Genomic DNA, 17680 nt, shown 5'->3' on the forward strand with positions numbered 1-17680 from the left:
AATTAAAAAAATAAATATATACAAGAAAATGACCCTTTCTCTTACATTATTATTCTATTGCAATTTTTTAAAAGTATTTCAATTTTGCCCTACTATAAAATAAGAAGACTTGACTTCCCCACTACGATCTACTCGCGAAAGGAGGGGAAAAAAAAAGGTATAGCGCCCGTAAAATCTTCGTACGTACTTTCGTTAGTCGTTGAAACTCGAAATTCATATTTTCAAAAAGGGATGATCTTTTTCGATTCAAATCCCAGATCTTATGATGCTCTGAATTTAGGTCGTCCGGAGACAATTACCTTGGGAAACCATCCTCACTTGCGTTGTCCGTTTCCATTTTTCAACATCCGAAAAATAAAAGCGTGTCAATAGAAAAAACAAAGGATTAATACAACAAAGAATCCAAAATTAATATATTTGTGATAAATTTATCTTTAACAGTAATGAATTTACCAAAAACTAATTTTTTGATACCCAAAAATTTCAAATCGATATACCTATCATAAATTTACCTAAAGTTAACTTTTTGACTGTAAGAAAATCTAAATTGGTATATTCGTAACAAATATATCATCCAACAAATTTAATTAATATCATGAAAAATTATAAAACAAGTACACACGTGAACCATTATTGGTATACCACTAATTGTCACATGTTATCCAATTCAGCGATTTGATAATAAAATATAACGAAGACTAGTGAATGGTAAATTTATTATAAATGTACCAATTTGTCTTTTTGAGATCAAAATATTAATTAACGATAAATTTGTGAGAGGAGTGTCGGTTTGAGATTTTTTGTGATATTAACTCAAAAATAAAAAGATATACATGTATTTTATTCTGGAAAAGAAAAAAGAAAAAAGGACCATAGTCCCCCACGAGAACTGTTGGGTTATGAGCGGTCTAGATCAGCTCGTCACCCGTCAAAGACTGTTGGGCGCGAGGATGTTGATGGCATACATCATCAAATAAGGCCGACAATGTAATTAAAAAGAGGAAATTGCTGGCTCATCTTCAAAGGGGGGGTCGCAATAATTTTCTTTGCTTTTATTATTTCTGTTATTCTTTCGTTATCGCATGATGTGAGATTCAAACGCACGCTTGCATTTGTCTCCCCGAGCTTGCGATTTCTTTAGGACGGGATAGGGGGAAATTTTGGCGTAATCACAACTGGTCTTCACCAACTAATCGAAGGTGTCGTGGCGTTTTGAGATTCTTCCACTCTCGGGAGGGAGCCAAGGATCGGTCATCCATAATCTCACCTACCAATTTCAATGCTGGCAGAAGTTCTCGATCGCCCAATGTTGCTCAGATCATTAAATTGATTTTGGCCCTATACTTGATGGGGACGTTCTATGGAGAAAAATTGCTGAGTGAGAGTGCCTCCATTTGGAGACATGTCACGGCAAATTGATCATATTCTAGAGCTCTTTTTCTTGCCTTAAAATGGCAAGATGTATTTCTATTATGGCATATAATGAAAAGAATAGCACTTCAATAATCATTGTATATTTTGTGCATTTAAAATGCTTCGATTGCGTGAACTCATTAATTCAGGCTCATTTTATTTCATGAAAAATGGATAGTCTAGAAAATATTTTTCACAAGACGGTCTCTTATTTCGTTTAAAAAATCGAATAAATGAAGAACTTTTTTGCCATCGAAGAAAATGATTAGACATAAATTAATGTCAATAACAAGCGTGTTATTCATTAATTAATAATTTCAAGCAAAATAAGAGATCATTTTTAAAAAAGTATATTTTTTGAAATATTTATTCCCCGCGAAGTAAATAGACCCTTAATACAATTTTATTACCATCTCATGGTCGATACATTTGGCTTGCGGGATTTACATTAGTCTAGGGCCTCCTTTCTTAGTTAATTCCTTTAGCACTCAAAAGTAATTAACAAAGTTAATTAAATTATTGTGGTAATATACTCAGTATTTCCGGCCTTACTTCCGCAAAGTTTTCGCATCGCGATTCCTAATTATATATTCTTCTTCTTCTTTTTCTGCATGCGACATTTTCCATGCATCTTTTTTTTTTTTTTTTTCTTTTGGGTTCCCAAAAGATAGAAGGGGAGTGGACTGTCCGAGGAGCACGTATAGGAAACAACAAATCTAGAAAGGACAAACTCCGAAAAACAAATAAAATAATTGCGGGGGCGACTCTTGAGATATCTGCCCCCCCTCTCTCTCTCCCTCGGAGGCCCCGAAATCTGAAAAGAAATCCTTTTCATGCAAATGTCGCTAAAAGCGCGAATTGTCGTCGCACGTTTTGATGGGGGGAGGAACTTTCCCCCACCAATTTTCACCCGGCGGTCACGACGAGCATCGAGAGCTGCGGGTTCAAATCACAATTCGCAAGGATCGGACGGAGGATTTCTCGATGAGAAGGGGACACGAAAAGTCCACCAATCGAAGAAATCAATGCCAATCATGTCGGTAAGTAAATGGAGCATTGAATTCAAAAGGAAAGGAGAGAAAAAAAGAGAAGAATTTCGTGCTTTTATTCTCTCACGCTACACAAGTTCGTGCGTGCGCAACATCCACTTGGTAATTACATTTATTTTTTTCCCGTACGAGATTTTATGTCACGGCGTTTTCCTAGGTGGCAAAAAAGAGGGGGAAAAAAATTAAAATTTAAGGTCGTACTAATTCAATGTGCAACAAAATAATCACATGGTAATGAGTGGAGAGCGTTTGGTCTGATGTAACTAATGGACTTTTGGCTTGGGAAAACATTAGTATGTTTGAAAAGCCTTTCAAAGTAGCGTTCGACCAAATGCTGAGCTTAAAAAAATTGAAAGCCCGAGGAAATTAGGGACCGGTCTTTGGTTTCTAACATTTACAAAATGCTAAAATTATGATTAAATAAGTTTTTTCTTTAGAAAATCCTTAATTTTCCAATTTTTCCGTTCGTTGCTACTATTCATATTTATTGCAAGGTTGACGAGATCAAATCTGACTAACAAAGGGCCAACGAGAGACCAATAAAGGGTCGGTGAGGTTTTGCAACCCACGTGATAGCCGCCTGAGGCCATGTGATCGCACAAGCATTAGTCATGCAACCTCGGGCTGGAGGTCACACTACCACCCAAGCGTTGGCTGCTCGAGTCATGCGACCCCACGCCTCATTGGGGTTGTGTGACCCCAACAAGGGCCACCCAAGGTCGCATTACCCAAGGCGACGATTGCTTGAGTTGGGCGGCCTTAGGCTTTGTCAAGTGTTGTCGATGCTAGATTTGGTTCACTAGCGGCGTAAACCCTTCATCCAAGCTAGTTGAAGATTTTATTTTATTAATAAATAAAAGAAAAATTACAACTACAGCCTTTGCAATTTTTTTTACCAAACATTATTTGCCTAAAGTTGTTTTACAATGGACTTTTTACCAAATGCAATTTATATTTCCTCAATGGGTTTTCAAAATTTTGAACCAAACACACCGTGAGTACATTCACCATGCTTCATTTAGAACTTGAGATCTCTAGGTATAGGATAATAGACGATGATAGTTTTTATTTATTTTCTATGGACTAAATAAGAATTCATGTATTCCGGTATACCATAAATTAGATAAAGCAAATACAATAGCTCTACTAAGAACCTGTTGAGTAATCATTTTATTATTGAGAATAATTTCTACTCATAAATAGTTTTTTTTTTTCCAAATTATGTATTCCGGTATACCATAAATTCATGTATTCCGGTATACCATAAATTCGAAAGAGTTTATTAATTGCATATAATTCATATTCTATGAATAAAAATGCACTTGATAAGATTCTTGATTTTTTTTTTTTTGTGACTTAGGTTTTTTAATTTTTAAATAATTTTTTTATAATTTTTTTTTATTCTTTTTCCTTTAGCTGGTCACTAACCTTGGGAGAGCCTCGCTTAGCCGCTCCGGGTTGGCATTGTCTTGCCATAGCAAGGCTCAGGTTGACGAGGCTCTAGTGAGGTTGTCGACTCTTGTTTGGGAGGCCAATGATTGGCTAGAGGACGAAGAAGAAGAAAAGAAAAAGAAAAGAAAATTGCTTGATTCTTGAGTTGTTTTTTAGAATAAAAAAATAACTTTTTTTAATTTATTGATTTCGTTCCAAATCTATTCTCGATAACAAATTTATTAACAAGAAAATTAGGTGATGCTATCAAACATAAATCTATTATTTTTCTTATTCGAAGGAATAAAAGAACGTAAATAGTCACTATTTGACCGGTTACCAAACAAGACCTAAACATTTTCTACGAGACTAGACTATGTGACATCACTTGATAAAGCAAACATGAACAAATAAACGCTCATAATGCCCGAGCGTTTGTCTTCTGATTAAGTTGACAAAAATACACAAATGCCGTGGTACTATATTCATCCGGTGGTGGTAGAGTAACTTGACACGCTAAATATAATTGGTATCTTGCGTTTTTTATATCATTTAGGACTCAAAATATATATACACAAGGAGAGACTACATAGTCAAATGATAAATAGACGATTGATAGATCGATGTCTTATTTACGCATGAAAATAATATTAATTATCGTTTTTGTTCAAATGCTTACGATGGTTTTTTGGGGAATGTCGTTTCGTGGCGAGGCAAGCGGAACTAATCAAGGGAAGGAGGGAGATATTAAAATCAAGGCGGAGGGGAGTCAAGAGCGGGAGGAGGAGACGTACACAAGCCCGGGTCATTCGTCCTGTTTGCTCCCCAAAGGAAGCATCAAAACACCAAAAAATTAAATTAAAAATTTAATGAAGAATTGAAAATTGAAAATTATAGAAAAAAGGAGGGAGTTTTTGGAGGAAGAGAAACGAATCAAATCCAAAGTTTGACTGGACCCCCCCCACCCCCTCCCTTAATTTGAGAAAGCTAAATTAATTAAAGCTGGCCAAAAACTAAGTGCAAACAAAAGAGGAGGAGAAAAAGCACTCCATCATCACCCCCACAAATCTCTCTCTTTCTCTCTCTCTCCTCCTGTTCAAGAACTCAAAGGCACCAGCTTCAACTTGGCCCCTGTATTCTATTCTCTCTCCCTCTCTGTGTAAGCTTTTTCACCAGCTCAAGGCACCTCCCCCTTTCCTTCTATTACTCCTCCTAATCCTTCCCAAGAAAAGCTCATTCTCCCCCTTTTCCCCTTCTTCACCTCTCCGTCACTCTCCCAGTTTCACCGTGCGGCTGAAATTTGGGAGCTGGCCGAGAACAGTCAACTCCCCGCACTCGGGCTATTCCGCTGCTGTCCGATCGAGAGATAAAAAAAGAGGAAGGGGGCCGGGCCGCTCCCTTGCTCGGCGTGGGCGGGCGCTGGAGCTCTTTTTGTCTTCGTTTTTGCTGCGATGATCTCCCGTCGCTCTCTTTCTAATCTGGGATAAAGAAAGTACGGAGGAGGGCTAGCTAGGCAGGGAGGGGTGGGGGAGTCGCACGCAGGGGTCCGACATTTCTGAACATCGTATCAGCAATCTGCGTCTTCTGTCCCTCTCTCTTCGAGGTAACTCTCTTTCTTCTGTTCGTCTTCCTCCGCGAGTCAGTTGCGCTGTCTGTCTTGTTTCTTCTTTTCTTGTACTTTTCTTAACTGCCCATTTCACATCTCCTCCACTCAATCACCCCCACTCTCTCTCTCTCTTCCTCACTTTATGCTTCCACTTTGAGTCTTTGACTCGATCCTTTCTCTCTCTAGATCTTTTTTCCTCCTCTGTTCTTCTTTCTCTTCCTTTCTCCTGTAGTATTCTTTATTCTCTTTCCAATTATTGATTTTCCTTGTCTTATTTCCTCTTCGATAGAGTCGACAATGCGGAGAAATCAACCCCGGTCGAGCAGATTCAGAAGAGATCCTAACATCATGAAGCGGAGGTAAAAATCAAGTAGAGGAAGAAGCATGCTTTGCTTTGCTTTCTCTGGGCCTGAGGTTTAAGCTGGCGCTTCTGTCATGAACATCTAAAGAAACAAAACAAGACCCAGAGAAAAAGAACAAAGAAAAATGAGTAGAGAATGGAGGAGAATCGTCAGTGGCTCTTCACGCTTCGTTTTCTTTCTTCTGCTTCACCTCCTCATCGCAGTTGCTGAAGCTAGGAGACGACTGGCCACCAACGACGACGTATCCGGCTTGCTCTCTTTCAAGAAGTCCTCTGTCCAGTCCGACCCGAAAGGGTTCTTGTCCAGCTGGGTGACGACATCGTCCCCTCCCTGCTCGTGGAACGGCATCTCTTGCTCCTCCGACAGCCGGGTCTCCGCCGTCAATCTCAGCGGCGCCGGCCTCATCGGCTCCCTCCGCCTCCGCGATCTGGCTGCGCTTCAAGGCCTTCGGTCCATCGACCTGAGCAACAACTCCTTCTCTGCCGGCGATCTCTCCGTCGCTGGCACCAGCGGTGGCGGCGGTTCTTGCCTCCTCGAGAGCGTTGACTTGTCCTCCAACAACTTCACCGACCCTTGGCCGGCCAATTCGTTCTTGGCTTCTTGCGCCAGGCTCGCTTACGTCAACCTCTCGCACAATTCGATTCCTGGTGGGTCTCTCCATATTGGGCCTTCTCTGCTTCAGCTTGATCTCTCTTCCAATCAAATCTCTGATTTTGGCCTCTTCAATTACACTCTCACGAACTGCCAGAACTTGAATCTGCTGAATTTGTCCCACAACAAGCTCATTGGGAAGTTCGATGTCACTCCTTACTCTTGCAAGAATTTGTCTTATCTCGATCTGTCGAGTAATAATTTGACTGGTACTCTGCCTCCCAAGTTTGTGGCCAATTCCCCAGCATCACTCAAGTTCTTGGATCTTTCTCAGAACAATTTCTCGGGAAAATTCTCTGATCTCGACTTCGGCAGCTGCGGGAACCTCACCGTGGTCAATCTCTCACACAATGGTTTCTCCGGCACCAGCTTCCCAGCGAGCCTCAAGAACTGCCGTCTCTTGCTGGCAATTGACTTGTCTCACAATGAGCTGCAGGACATGGTTCCTGGTGCTCTGCTAGGAGGTTTCAAGAATTTGGAACGGCTGTATCTGTCACACAACCAATTTGTGGGGCAAATCCCACCTGAGTTGGCGCAGGCTTGTGGGACTTTGCAAGAACTCGACCTTTCTTCGAACAATCTCATTGGAGGGTTGCCGCCGGCGTTCACTTCGTGCTCTTCTCTCGTGAGTCTCAACCTCGGGAGCAATCAACTGGATGGAGATTTTCTTGGCACGGTGATTGGAAACATCACGAGCCTCAAGCTTCTTTACTTGCCGTTAAACAATATAACCGGGCCCGTGCCGGCGTCTCTGTATCAGTGCACTCAGCTCCAGGTGCTCGACCTCAGCTCAAACTTTCTTACAGGAAATGTTCCTGATGGATTTTGCTCAAACAATTCGTCCTCGCCCCTGGAGAAGTTACTGCTTCCAAATAACTACCTTTCAGGGAACGTTCCTCGGCAGCTCGGAAACTGCAAGAACCTGAAAACCATAGATCTGAGCTTCAACGACCTTGATGGTGCAATCCCGCAAGAAATTTGGGATTTGCCGAATCTCTTGGACTTGGTTATGTGGGCAAATAACCTAACCGGCGAAATTCCCGAAGGCATTTGCGCAAATGGAGGAAACCTGGAGACTTTGATCCTGAACAACAACTTTATCTCTGGAAGCATTCCGAAATCCATCGCCAGTTGCACTAACATGATCTGGGTATCACTTTCAAGCAACCGTCTCACAGGAGAAATACCAGCAGAGGTCGGGAATCTTGTGAGCCTCGCGATCCTCCAACTGGGCAACAACTCGCTCACTGGACAGATTCCGGAGCTCACGAACTGCCGGAGCCTAATTTGGCTTGACTTGAACAGCAATGACCTCACAGGTCCGGTCCCACCTAATCTCGCTGACCAGTCCGGCCTGATAATGCCGGGCAGTGTCTCTGGCAAGCAATTTGCGTTCGTGAGGAACGAGGGCGGTACAGAGTGCAGAGGTGCTGGAGGATTGGTGGAGTTTGAGGGGATGCGTAAGGATAGATTGGAGAGTTTTCCGATGATTCATTCTTGTCCAACGACTAGGATCTATACGGGCGTGACGGTTTACACCTTCGGTAGCAATGGGAGCATGATCTACCTCGACCTGTCCTACAATTTCCTGTCAGGGACAATCCCGGAAAATTACGGCTCCATGGGCTTCTTGCAAGTTCTCAACTTGGGACACAACAATTTTACAGGACAAATTCCCGACAGTTTCGGAGGTTTGAAGAATATAGGAGTTCTCGATCTTTCACACAATCATCTCACAGGGGCTGTTCCTGGTTCATTGGGTTCTCTCAATTTTCTCAATGATCTTGACGTGTCCAACAATAACCTAAGTGGCCTTATCCCTTCCGGAGGTCAGCTCACGACATTCCAGCCGTCCAGATATGCAAACAACAGTGGTCTTTGTGGGGTCCCTTTACCACCCTGTTCATCCGGGAGCAGGCCGAGCCGCCCGCCGAAGAATGATAATGGGGATAAGAAGCAGTCTTTTGAGGCTGGGATGGTCATAGGCATCACATTCTTCCTCACATTAATCTTTGGCCTCACTGTCGCGCTTTACCGTGTCAAGCGGAGCCAGAAGGTCGAGGAACAGAGAGAGAAGTACATAGAGAGCCTCCCCACTTCAGGCAGCGGCAGCTGGAAGGTCTCCAGTGTCCACGAGCCGTTGAGCATCAACGTCGCCACATTCGAGAAGCCTCTGCGTAAGCTCACTTTCGCACATTTACTTGAAGCTACAAATGGTTTCAGCGCGGAAAGCCTCATCGGTTCAGGAGGGTTTGGCGAGGTTTACAAGGCTAAACTAAAGGACGGGAATGTCGTTGCCATAAAGAAGCTTATTCAAGTGACGGGTCAGGGCGATAGAGAGTTCATGGCAGAAATGGAAACCATAGGGAAGATCAAGCACCGCAATCTGGTTCCATTGATGGGTTATTGCAAGGTCGGCGAGGAGAGGCTCCTTGTGTATGAGTACATGAAATGGGGAAGCCTCGAGTCGGTTCTTCATGATCGGTCTAGGGGAGGAGGTGCCTCGAAACTTGATTGGCCCGCAAGAAAGAAGATTGCCATCGGGTCGGCGAGAGGCCTAGCCTTTCTTCACCACAGTTGCATTCCTCACATCATCCACCGGGACATGAAGTCGAGCAACGTCCTTCTGGACGAGAACTTCGAAGCTAGAGTTTCTGATTTCGGCATGGCTCGCTTGGTGAACGCTCTAGACACCCATCTCAGTGTGAGCACCCTTGCAGGAACTCCGGGATATGTTCCCCCAGAGTATTATCAGAGTTTCCGTTGCACTGCGAAAGGAGATGTGTACAGTTATGGCGTAATACTTCTGGAACTTCTTTCTGGCAAAAGGCCAATCGACTCCTCCGTCTTCGGTGACGATAATAACCTCGTCGGATGGGCTAAGCAGCTTCAGAGAGAGAAGAGAGTTAACGAGATACTGGACCCGGAACTGATGGAGCATAAATCAGGGGAGGTTGAGCTGTACCATTATTTGAGAATCGCATTTGAGTGCCTTGATGATAGGCCTTACCGGAGACCGACCATGATTCAGGTGATGGCAATGTTTAAGGAGCTTCAGGTTGATTCAGAGAGCGATATCCTCGATGGCCTTTCACTGAAAGACTCGGTAATCGATGAATCTCGGGAAAAAGAACCTTAGGTTCATGGCCCCTGACTTGTGTTCAGTTAGGACTGGCGAGCTTCGGTTCCGAAATTGGCAATGAGGTTACTATCGAAGCTTCGCGTGCCGCGTACTGTAAATAGAAGCAGAACATCGATGAGATGGAGAAGTCGGAAGGATATTGTGGGGGGGAGAGAAAGAGAGCAACGTAGAAGGGATTTTCGTTCACTCATATTCTGTGAATGGCGAATTATTGGATCGACGAGTCTTAATTCGGGGAGTCCTGAATGCTTTGTTCTCGTGTGGCATTTGACTCCTGTTCCCCGGGGAAGTTTTGCTAACTTACGTGTTTTCGTTTATAGTTTTTCCACAATGCGTCGATTGTTCTTGTCCATAAAAAAGAAAGAACCCTGGAGATGAGAGGAAAAGGAGCAATTGTTGTAAAGTTGTAGCAATAGCAGCACTGTTGAATAGTGAGAAGAAATTCCAGGCTCTGCCTTATTCCCTCTGTCTAGATCTGCAACTTTCCATTTTCATGTAATGCGGTCAATTCACCAGTTCATCCAATATCCTACATAATTAATACACAACTGATCTTTGCCGACGAAACTAAGGCGACAGAAATTCAGTTTGTGTCAGTGAATCTGAATGCTGCTCTTTCTAATGGTTCTATCGGACTGCCCAGCAAAACTCTCTGATCTTTTCGCCGGTCTTTGCACTTATTCATTACACAAAAGAGAATAAGAAAAAAACGCAACTTGTCACTCCCACATGGCATCGACATTGTTTCGGGGGATTCGTATTCTGTTCTCCTTCGTCTTTGTCCTGATTTAATTGCGTGGAGAAACAGTCGAGTGAGCTGTCATTGCTGCTTTTAGTCAACGCCTCCATGCGTGCATCGGCACAAGCAGGAAGGCCCTCATCTCTGTCTCTCTGTCTCTCTGTCTCTTGCTTCGTAGGTTTTCTTATACTTCTAGATACTCTTGCATCCAACTGGAAATAGTCCTTCTCACCATCTCTCTCTCTCGCTGCGTCTCTTTCTGTGACAATGACCCGAGAGCTACCATCAGAAAAATGAGGATTTGGGAGGGAGGGATTGGGATGAAGTTGAAAGGTACAGCACCGGAATCCGGGGAGACTCGCTTAGCAACCGTTTGAACGAGCCCAGAGTTCCACGTGCGCAGGGCCCATCTGCCTAATTCCCGGACTTTTAAGTTATCTCTTTGATTTGTGGAGTTATCAAAGAAAGTCAACATTGTCCCATCACTCCAAAATCTATGTACCCTTTTTCAGATTCCCTTAGAAAAGGGGCAACCGAGGAAGAAGAGACGAAGGTGCCTCGTGCTCGGAGGTTGATCATGCTCGTACGATTATTAAATATTATCTTATGTGATGAGGGCACACGATTTTAATATCATATTAAAAAATTCAATCCAAAAATTTGAAAAAAATAAATGTGGATGTCACATGTATATAAAAAGCGTGTAAATCTATGAACAAATGACTAGTGATATTTTAACATGTGGATTTGATTATATACTCCGAATTCTTCGAATTGGATGGATCTATAATAATTTCAATTTTTACCTTTTGATTTCTTCATACTCTTCTGACGGTAATGTAGCATCACGTGATTATTTCTTATGTGAGAAATTTTGAATGGAGATCTGATCCTGCGAACAATCCGGCACTTGATAGGTCGTCTTTTGTCTTTTAACGTGACAGTCTATGATACTCCTATCGATCAAGTACCCAAATGGGGTTTCCAGAAGGCGATCTTGACGCAATCGTAGCCGAGATGAGATAGCCTCATGTACGGCTTAATTGCTTGTGCTCGCACGTCTTACCACAGTGAGCTTCCCCACCCAGGGATTGACCGCATCGCACGCTTGTTTAACTTCCTAACCAGCCTAGCTAGATTCGTACTTAGCACTTGGAGTTTGGCCGAAATTATGGCACTGAAATCTACGTCAATGCCCTATGCTATGATGCGTCGCCGGCTTCAATTGGCAATAATATGCAATCCAACGTGTGAGATTTCGGTTCACGAAACATTACACTTTTCCCCGGCGGTGGTCGGTTTGCATCTGGTTCATGCGAGAAAATATGGCGGATATTCAATCCGCGATTTGTGCCGGTGACGGATCCAATCGCAATTCAGAAATTGTATGGAGATTCTTATGCTTTTTTTAAGTAATAGTGAGTGTGGGTCGCGCAAGTTTTTAAGATGCGTCGTCTGGTGGGTTTCTTCGATGCAGTACAATATTGGCTCATTCAACGCTGGTGCTTTGCTCTATGTTTATAAAGATTAGGTTGCAGCGATTTGGGCTGTTAACGGGTAAAGCTCAAACTCTGCAGTTATCTCATTTTGAATTCACTTGATATAGAGGGATTTCGCTTTGTCGGAAAGGCCTTGGGAAGTTCGCTCGACACGGCATCAAGCTCCGCTCCGACGTCGATTTTAGAGAGAGTGAGATACTGACAAAAGGATAGAGATTGAAGGAGAGGGGGCTGCTATGGAAATAGTGATGGTGGAGGGATAGGCAGTCGATGGCGCTGCTATCTCGACGAAATACAGACACTAATACGCTCAAATGTTTCAAGAATACATTGTCGCACGTTTGAACAATTCTTACAAGCAAATGTTATTTGCATGTCAATGGTTAGCTAATCAAACTCTCTTTTATCAAGAGTTCTTAATAAATATATCAATCTGCAGGTCTTTTATATATCTTTTGCATTATTTACTAATTTTTTATTGCCTTAATTTACTTGTTTCAATTTGATGAAGTTTTTATACAGCTAACATATAGACATCAAAAGAGTTTAAAACGGGCTAGATGGGCGGACAAGGGTTTTTCTTAAATGGAGGTTAAAGATGGATGTGTCTTGTCAATCTGGATTGGGCCGGGTACGAATTGGATACGGAATCGATTTTGGGCCGGACCGTTGTCCAAGTGATCCGGGCCGCGGTTGAAGGAAAGGCTCAAAGGCGAAACCCGTTTTGTTCTGATTTGCAGGAAGATCCTCTCGCCTTCCGCATCGCCCCGAGCCCGAGGTGTCCCTAAGCGACAGCCTCAATGGACGACCGACCCGAAACCCCCGGCGACGACGCCAACTCCGACGCGGCGGCGGCGACTCCTCCTTCGAAACCGAGAACCCCGGGAAACCCGTCCCCGGCCGCGTCGCCGCTGCCGGCATCGGCGGCGCGGCTCTGGAGGCCGGCCGCGCAGCGAAATTTGAGGAACCAGTGGTCCAAGCTGGCCTCGTGCAGGCAGCAGTGGGCCTCCGCTTCGTCGGCCGGAAGGTCTCACGCCACTTCTCTCGTCAACGCGCATCTCTCTCGGAGGTGGTGATCCCTCCGATCTTTCTTAACCAATCTGAGGAGTTTCTGCCTCAATCGGGATTTGGCTTGTTTCTTTGTACCTTTTTCTTTGTCTTCTGATAGTTTAGCTCTATTGTTTGTTCTGTCGTAGCGCCTCTCTTTTGTTCTCCATTCTTTTCGAGCGCGTTGTTCGTTAGTTTTGACATTTGATGCAGCTAGCTTTTACTTTCTGATAATCGGTTTCGTCCTAGAAATTCTTTTCCTTGTCTATTCGTTGGAGTTTTTTACTGACCTTGCTTTTTTATTTGTCATGGGTTAGATATGTGCCCTCAATGGAGTTGGGTGTTCTGAAGGACATGCCAGATATTCGGGACAGAGCCTGTCTAAAATTGTTTAAGCAACAGGTAGATTAGCTCAATTCGACTGCGATGGATGTAGTTGTGGGTTAGCAATGGGTTTGTAAATCTGAAGAAAGTAATTCATCCGTTAAAATTGGAACTTTGTGGAGGTAAAAGAGTTTGATAAGATAACCGTCAGCATGGACATTGACAGAACACTTTCGCATAGGACCGTCAGTGGTGATGCGTGAATCAGATCAGATGTGGACACTGCAGTTGTAGTGGGTTATATCAATTTGGAAACTAAAAATTTCAGTTTATATGCGTGTCCTTTGTTTTCTGTTGTAGTGCTTTCAGCAGAAAAATATGTCTTTTGCTTCAAATTGAAGGCTGAAATGAGCTTAATGAGAGTGGTGGATACTCCCTCTTGATTAACGCTTCTGCATTTCTTTTAGTATTGGTCTGACCGGATTAACAAGTCTGAATAAGGTGTTTCATTAACGTCTTCATTGTTTCAGGAGCTTCACAAGAACAAACTTCTATCGGCATACAAGGATATGGTAAGAACCTTAACTAATGTTGCCAAGCTGAAATGTCAGGGAATTACATAAATTCTGAAAACCTCTGACAGAAACCCTGTTTCTTGGGAGAATACACACTTTGTCGCTCTTTCATGTCTAACTTCACACAGTTGCAGTAGTAAAATTTCCATGAGCTAAAAAGATAGAAATAAACTTCCATTGGACCATCTTACACTAAAAGCACACTTCAATCAAACAGGACATTTTCTTCATGATGCTTGGTGTATTTTAATAACTTTAGGAATCCGATATAGATTATGACTTGATACAGATCAATTCTTTTTTGAATTTCTATGTGAGTTGCTCTTGATACTTGGATTAAGCATAAGGAAACTAAATATAGGCCTAGTGTGCATTATTACATTCTTATTCAAGTGGGAGTGGTGCTATTTTTGTTTTGAAATGTAATGAGATGGAACTGGTGACTTTGCTTTTTCTTAGTTGTGCTCCCTATCCTTCAAATGTCACCCTTCAAGCAGTTCATTCAAATTCCAACCCTTTTTCAAGTTATGCACACATGGTTTCCAAAAAAGGAAAAAAGAAGAAGAAGAAGAAGAAGAAGAAGATTACAAACGAAACTATGCTTTTCCAGTCTGTAGGTTCTATAGAGTCTACAAGTGCTGCTAATAGTCCAACTGAAAATTTATGTCAAAAGACCAGTATTATGTTACAACGTATTGATGTAAATATGATGAACCGGTGGAATGGAAGTATAATAATAACTTCGCTGAGCTTATAAGTTATTTCATTCTCTGTTTACAGGTTGCTGCAGTAACTTATATGGTCAGTGCTAGTAGATCCATGAGATGTTTTTTGAAAGGAGCCAGCAATAGTCAACTTGTTCAATTTTCTGTTGGCTCAGAGGATACAAATGATGCTGGTGATGGTGGCGGAATCCCTGTATTCACTTTTTGGTCAATCTCTTCATTTGGTATGTTCAAACTTTTCGTCTATGTATTCCATAGACTGTGCAAGAAGCTTTTGTGCCCTGGACTGGATTATTCAAGATTCTAAATTTTGCTTTGCATTGTCAACGTACACATAGTGTTTTTAGTTTATCCAAAACTCATCTTTTGTCACTTGCCATGCAGAGCTAGTTTCATGGTTGATGTGCAGGATGGTCTAGACTTGAATGGAATCAGGCATTAACCTATTTATTTCCATGAGAATAATTCTTACATGACAAGGACCTTCAAGGAATAGTAATATGTAAGACCTATTTTAGGTTCTGAAAAGGTTTATTTGAGGAAGGTGCTTATTTAGAATATTTTTGGTGCATTGGTGCTACACTCCTTTTTTGTCAGCTTTACAAACATTGGATTTGCCATTTGAAATACAGGATTCTTTTCTGTGTAGCATTCATTTCATAAGAATTCAACTAAAGGAAAAGGGAGTTCCGGCTGTTGGCTACCTCATGTATTCCTTCTCTCCACCTTTGTCTAGGCTTTGACCGATTGCCTATGACAAATATTAAACAGGATTTTGATGTTCTAACAAAAAAATAAATACAAAAGAATTATCGAGAATTTTTAATTAAATACTTTTTCTTTGAGAGGACAATGGACGTTTTTCTTAGTATATGGGTGAAAAAAGCCGTCTGATTTTCATTAAAACCAATCGGGAAAGACTTTCTGATCAACTGAAAACAAATTTATTTTTTCTTTCTGGCAATATATTTGATGATCACGATGCTAAATGATTTCAGAGAATCTGGCACAAGAGCTTGTGGAGATGTTTGAGTTGGAGTTAAGTTTGAAGGTGAGCTATGCCGTTTCTTTGGCTGCTCAAAATCACTACGAGGAGAGTATCTGATCTTTATTGTTCTTCCTTGCCTGCAATTCTGGCATCTTCAACTCTTAAGCGCTTGCTCACAAAGGAATTTCTTATCGTGGGATGTGAAGTGCTGCAATCTGACCAAACCAGCTGGTCTCTGGAGCTTTATCCAGGAGAGTTTGAAAATTTGTCCCAATGCCACTTGCTGACAAACAAGTGTGAGCTAATGCCTCCTAGATTGAAGGGCTGTATGTCAGATATCCCTCCTGAACAAGGCGGGGCTCAGTTAAGCCGTGAGATTTTGCAGGTAATAGTCCCGTGAGATTGATTACATAAAAAAATCTTTTTTGCAACATTCTCACAACTCTGTATGAGTTTGCTGGTCTGCAAATGCCATCATATTATCATCTGAAGTAGTATTTCCTTTCAGTACTCCTGTTTTTTCTTGTGTGCAAGTTTGCAAGCCTTACAGCTGCTACGTTAGCTTTAAAAGAGGTCACTAGGTACTTGTATGGTGGATTTGTCCTAGTTGCCTCTTAGTGTCCTTAGTTCGTAGGATTGAGAGACTTACCATTTTAGTGAAGGGAGACTTGAGCTGTCACAAAGCTTTTGAGAAACCATTCTGAATCCATGATGTTTCACCATTATACAAAGATAAAACTGAAATTGACTTGGCTGTACGATAAATAATCCCATTTAGCAGCAGTAGTCATATTCACTTTTCCTTCGCATAAGAGTTTAATCACAATATCATCTAATATTGCAGGTCTACTTAACAACTTGGCTTGCTGAGGTGAACGTAGACACTCATAGGTAAGTCTGGTCATGTTTTTTGTATATTTAATTGTTTGTAAATTGTCAAGAAATGAAATGAAAGTCTGTTGGCACTGATGAATACTTCAATCAAAGTGACATGCGAGCTGTGTATGATGGATCCAATAGCAAAATTGTGCGAAGAGAAGTTTACATGGAAGGATACACCAAATGACTGAGATTTGTTTGCATTCCCTACTTATAGTTCCTGATTGTTTTCATTTATCTCAACAGAGTCAGTGAGATATTTGCCATAGTTGGGGAGGAAATGCATGTCAACTTTCAATGAGCTGCTTGGCCACCATTAAGAAAGGGCTTGAAAGATTGCTCGTCTATGGCTACTCCATCAAGCGCCTGTTTGAGTGGTGGCTGATGACTCGGACCTTTTGGTGACCAGGATGGGTTAATAAAGCGACATGAAGGTTCCTGGTCAAATTAATATGTGGGTGGCAGTTTAGCGAAGGCAAGGGAAGGTTGATTTGATATCTTCATCCTGCCGTCTTGGGCAGCTAATGGAGACGATAAACATCGGTATCTAGTTTATCCAGTGGTGTTGGCATGGTTTATAGTTTTTGCTTACACTGGCATTTGTGGTCATTAGCATGGATGGTGGCCATGGTCGGGGCATTTTGTGTGTTTAAATGTTCATTTCTTTTGGTTTTAGTGGTAAATTCAAGAGATGGCTACCTGGAAAAGTTGGGAAAGTTGTTCATTTATGAAAGTATGCAAAAAACTGATGTCTGGTCTTCAGCTGATTTTATTTATGCTGTTTGAAAAATGAAAAACTGGTTCCAAATTTCAGAATAGGCTGAAGTACGTGATTTGCCTTGCATTTTAACTTAAGTCGATCAATTTCCTTTTGAATAAAATAAGAAGGTATATGTAAATTGTATCCGGTTTCATTGCCATCTCTTTAATCTTTTGTGCGCTATTTGCTTCATTCTGCTGACTAGTGTTTGCTGGCTAGTGCAACACAAATCGTTTATCTTTTGCTTCTGCCGCTGTGGACCTTTTTTTCAGTGGTTTCGGTGGGGCATTTAAGTGGACATTCTAATAATTAATTAAGATGCTCTAGAAATTTCAAGCAAATCTTACCGGTCATCCCAACCCAAAGTTCTCGGTCCGCCACATTGTGCATCTCAAGGACTTACCAATACTTGTAAATAATTTCTGATATGAATATTAGCAACAAATGTTTGTTATGTTGAGTCTTGAATGTCAAGACAAAAAAAAAAAAA

The 17680-nt window shown here is 41.9% G+C and overlaps 2 protein-coding genes across 2 annotated transcripts; both read left to right on the forward strand.

Annotated features, from left to right (window-relative positions):
* Positions 1 to 4932: 4932 nt before the first annotated feature.
* Positions 4933 to 10120, forward strand: LOC104450377 (receptor-like protein kinase BRI1-like 3). Its single transcript, XM_010064902.3, has 2 exons — positions 4933 to 5496; positions 5789 to 10120. Exon 2 carries the CDS (start codon positions 5986 to 5988, stop codon positions 9649 to 9651), a length of 3666 nt encoding a protein of 1221 aa, XP_010063204.2. The 5' UTR covers positions 4933 to 5496; positions 5789 to 5985; the 3' UTR covers positions 9652 to 10120.
* A 2518-nt stretch (positions 10121 to 12638) lies between these two features.
* On the forward strand, positions 12639 to 17220 carry LOC104450378. The gene is made up of 8 exons (XM_010064903.3): positions 12639 to 12961; positions 13257 to 13341; positions 13794 to 13835; positions 14619 to 14787; positions 15562 to 15614; positions 15718 to 15936; positions 16396 to 16442; positions 16677 to 17220. Exons 1-8 carry the CDS (start codon positions 12693 to 12695, stop codon positions 16729 to 16731), a joined length of 939 nt encoding a protein of 312 aa, XP_010063205.2. The 5' UTR covers positions 12639 to 12692; the 3' UTR covers positions 16732 to 17220.
* The last annotated feature ends 460 nt before the right edge of the window (positions 17221 to 17680 follow it).

This window comes from Eucalyptus grandis, chromosome 6 (genome assembly GCF_016545825.1).
Source record: "Eucalyptus grandis isolate ANBG69807.140 chromosome 6, ASM1654582v1, whole genome shotgun sequence".
Taxonomy (NCBI): Eukaryota; Viridiplantae; Streptophyta; class Magnoliopsida; order Myrtales; family Myrtaceae; genus Eucalyptus; species Eucalyptus grandis.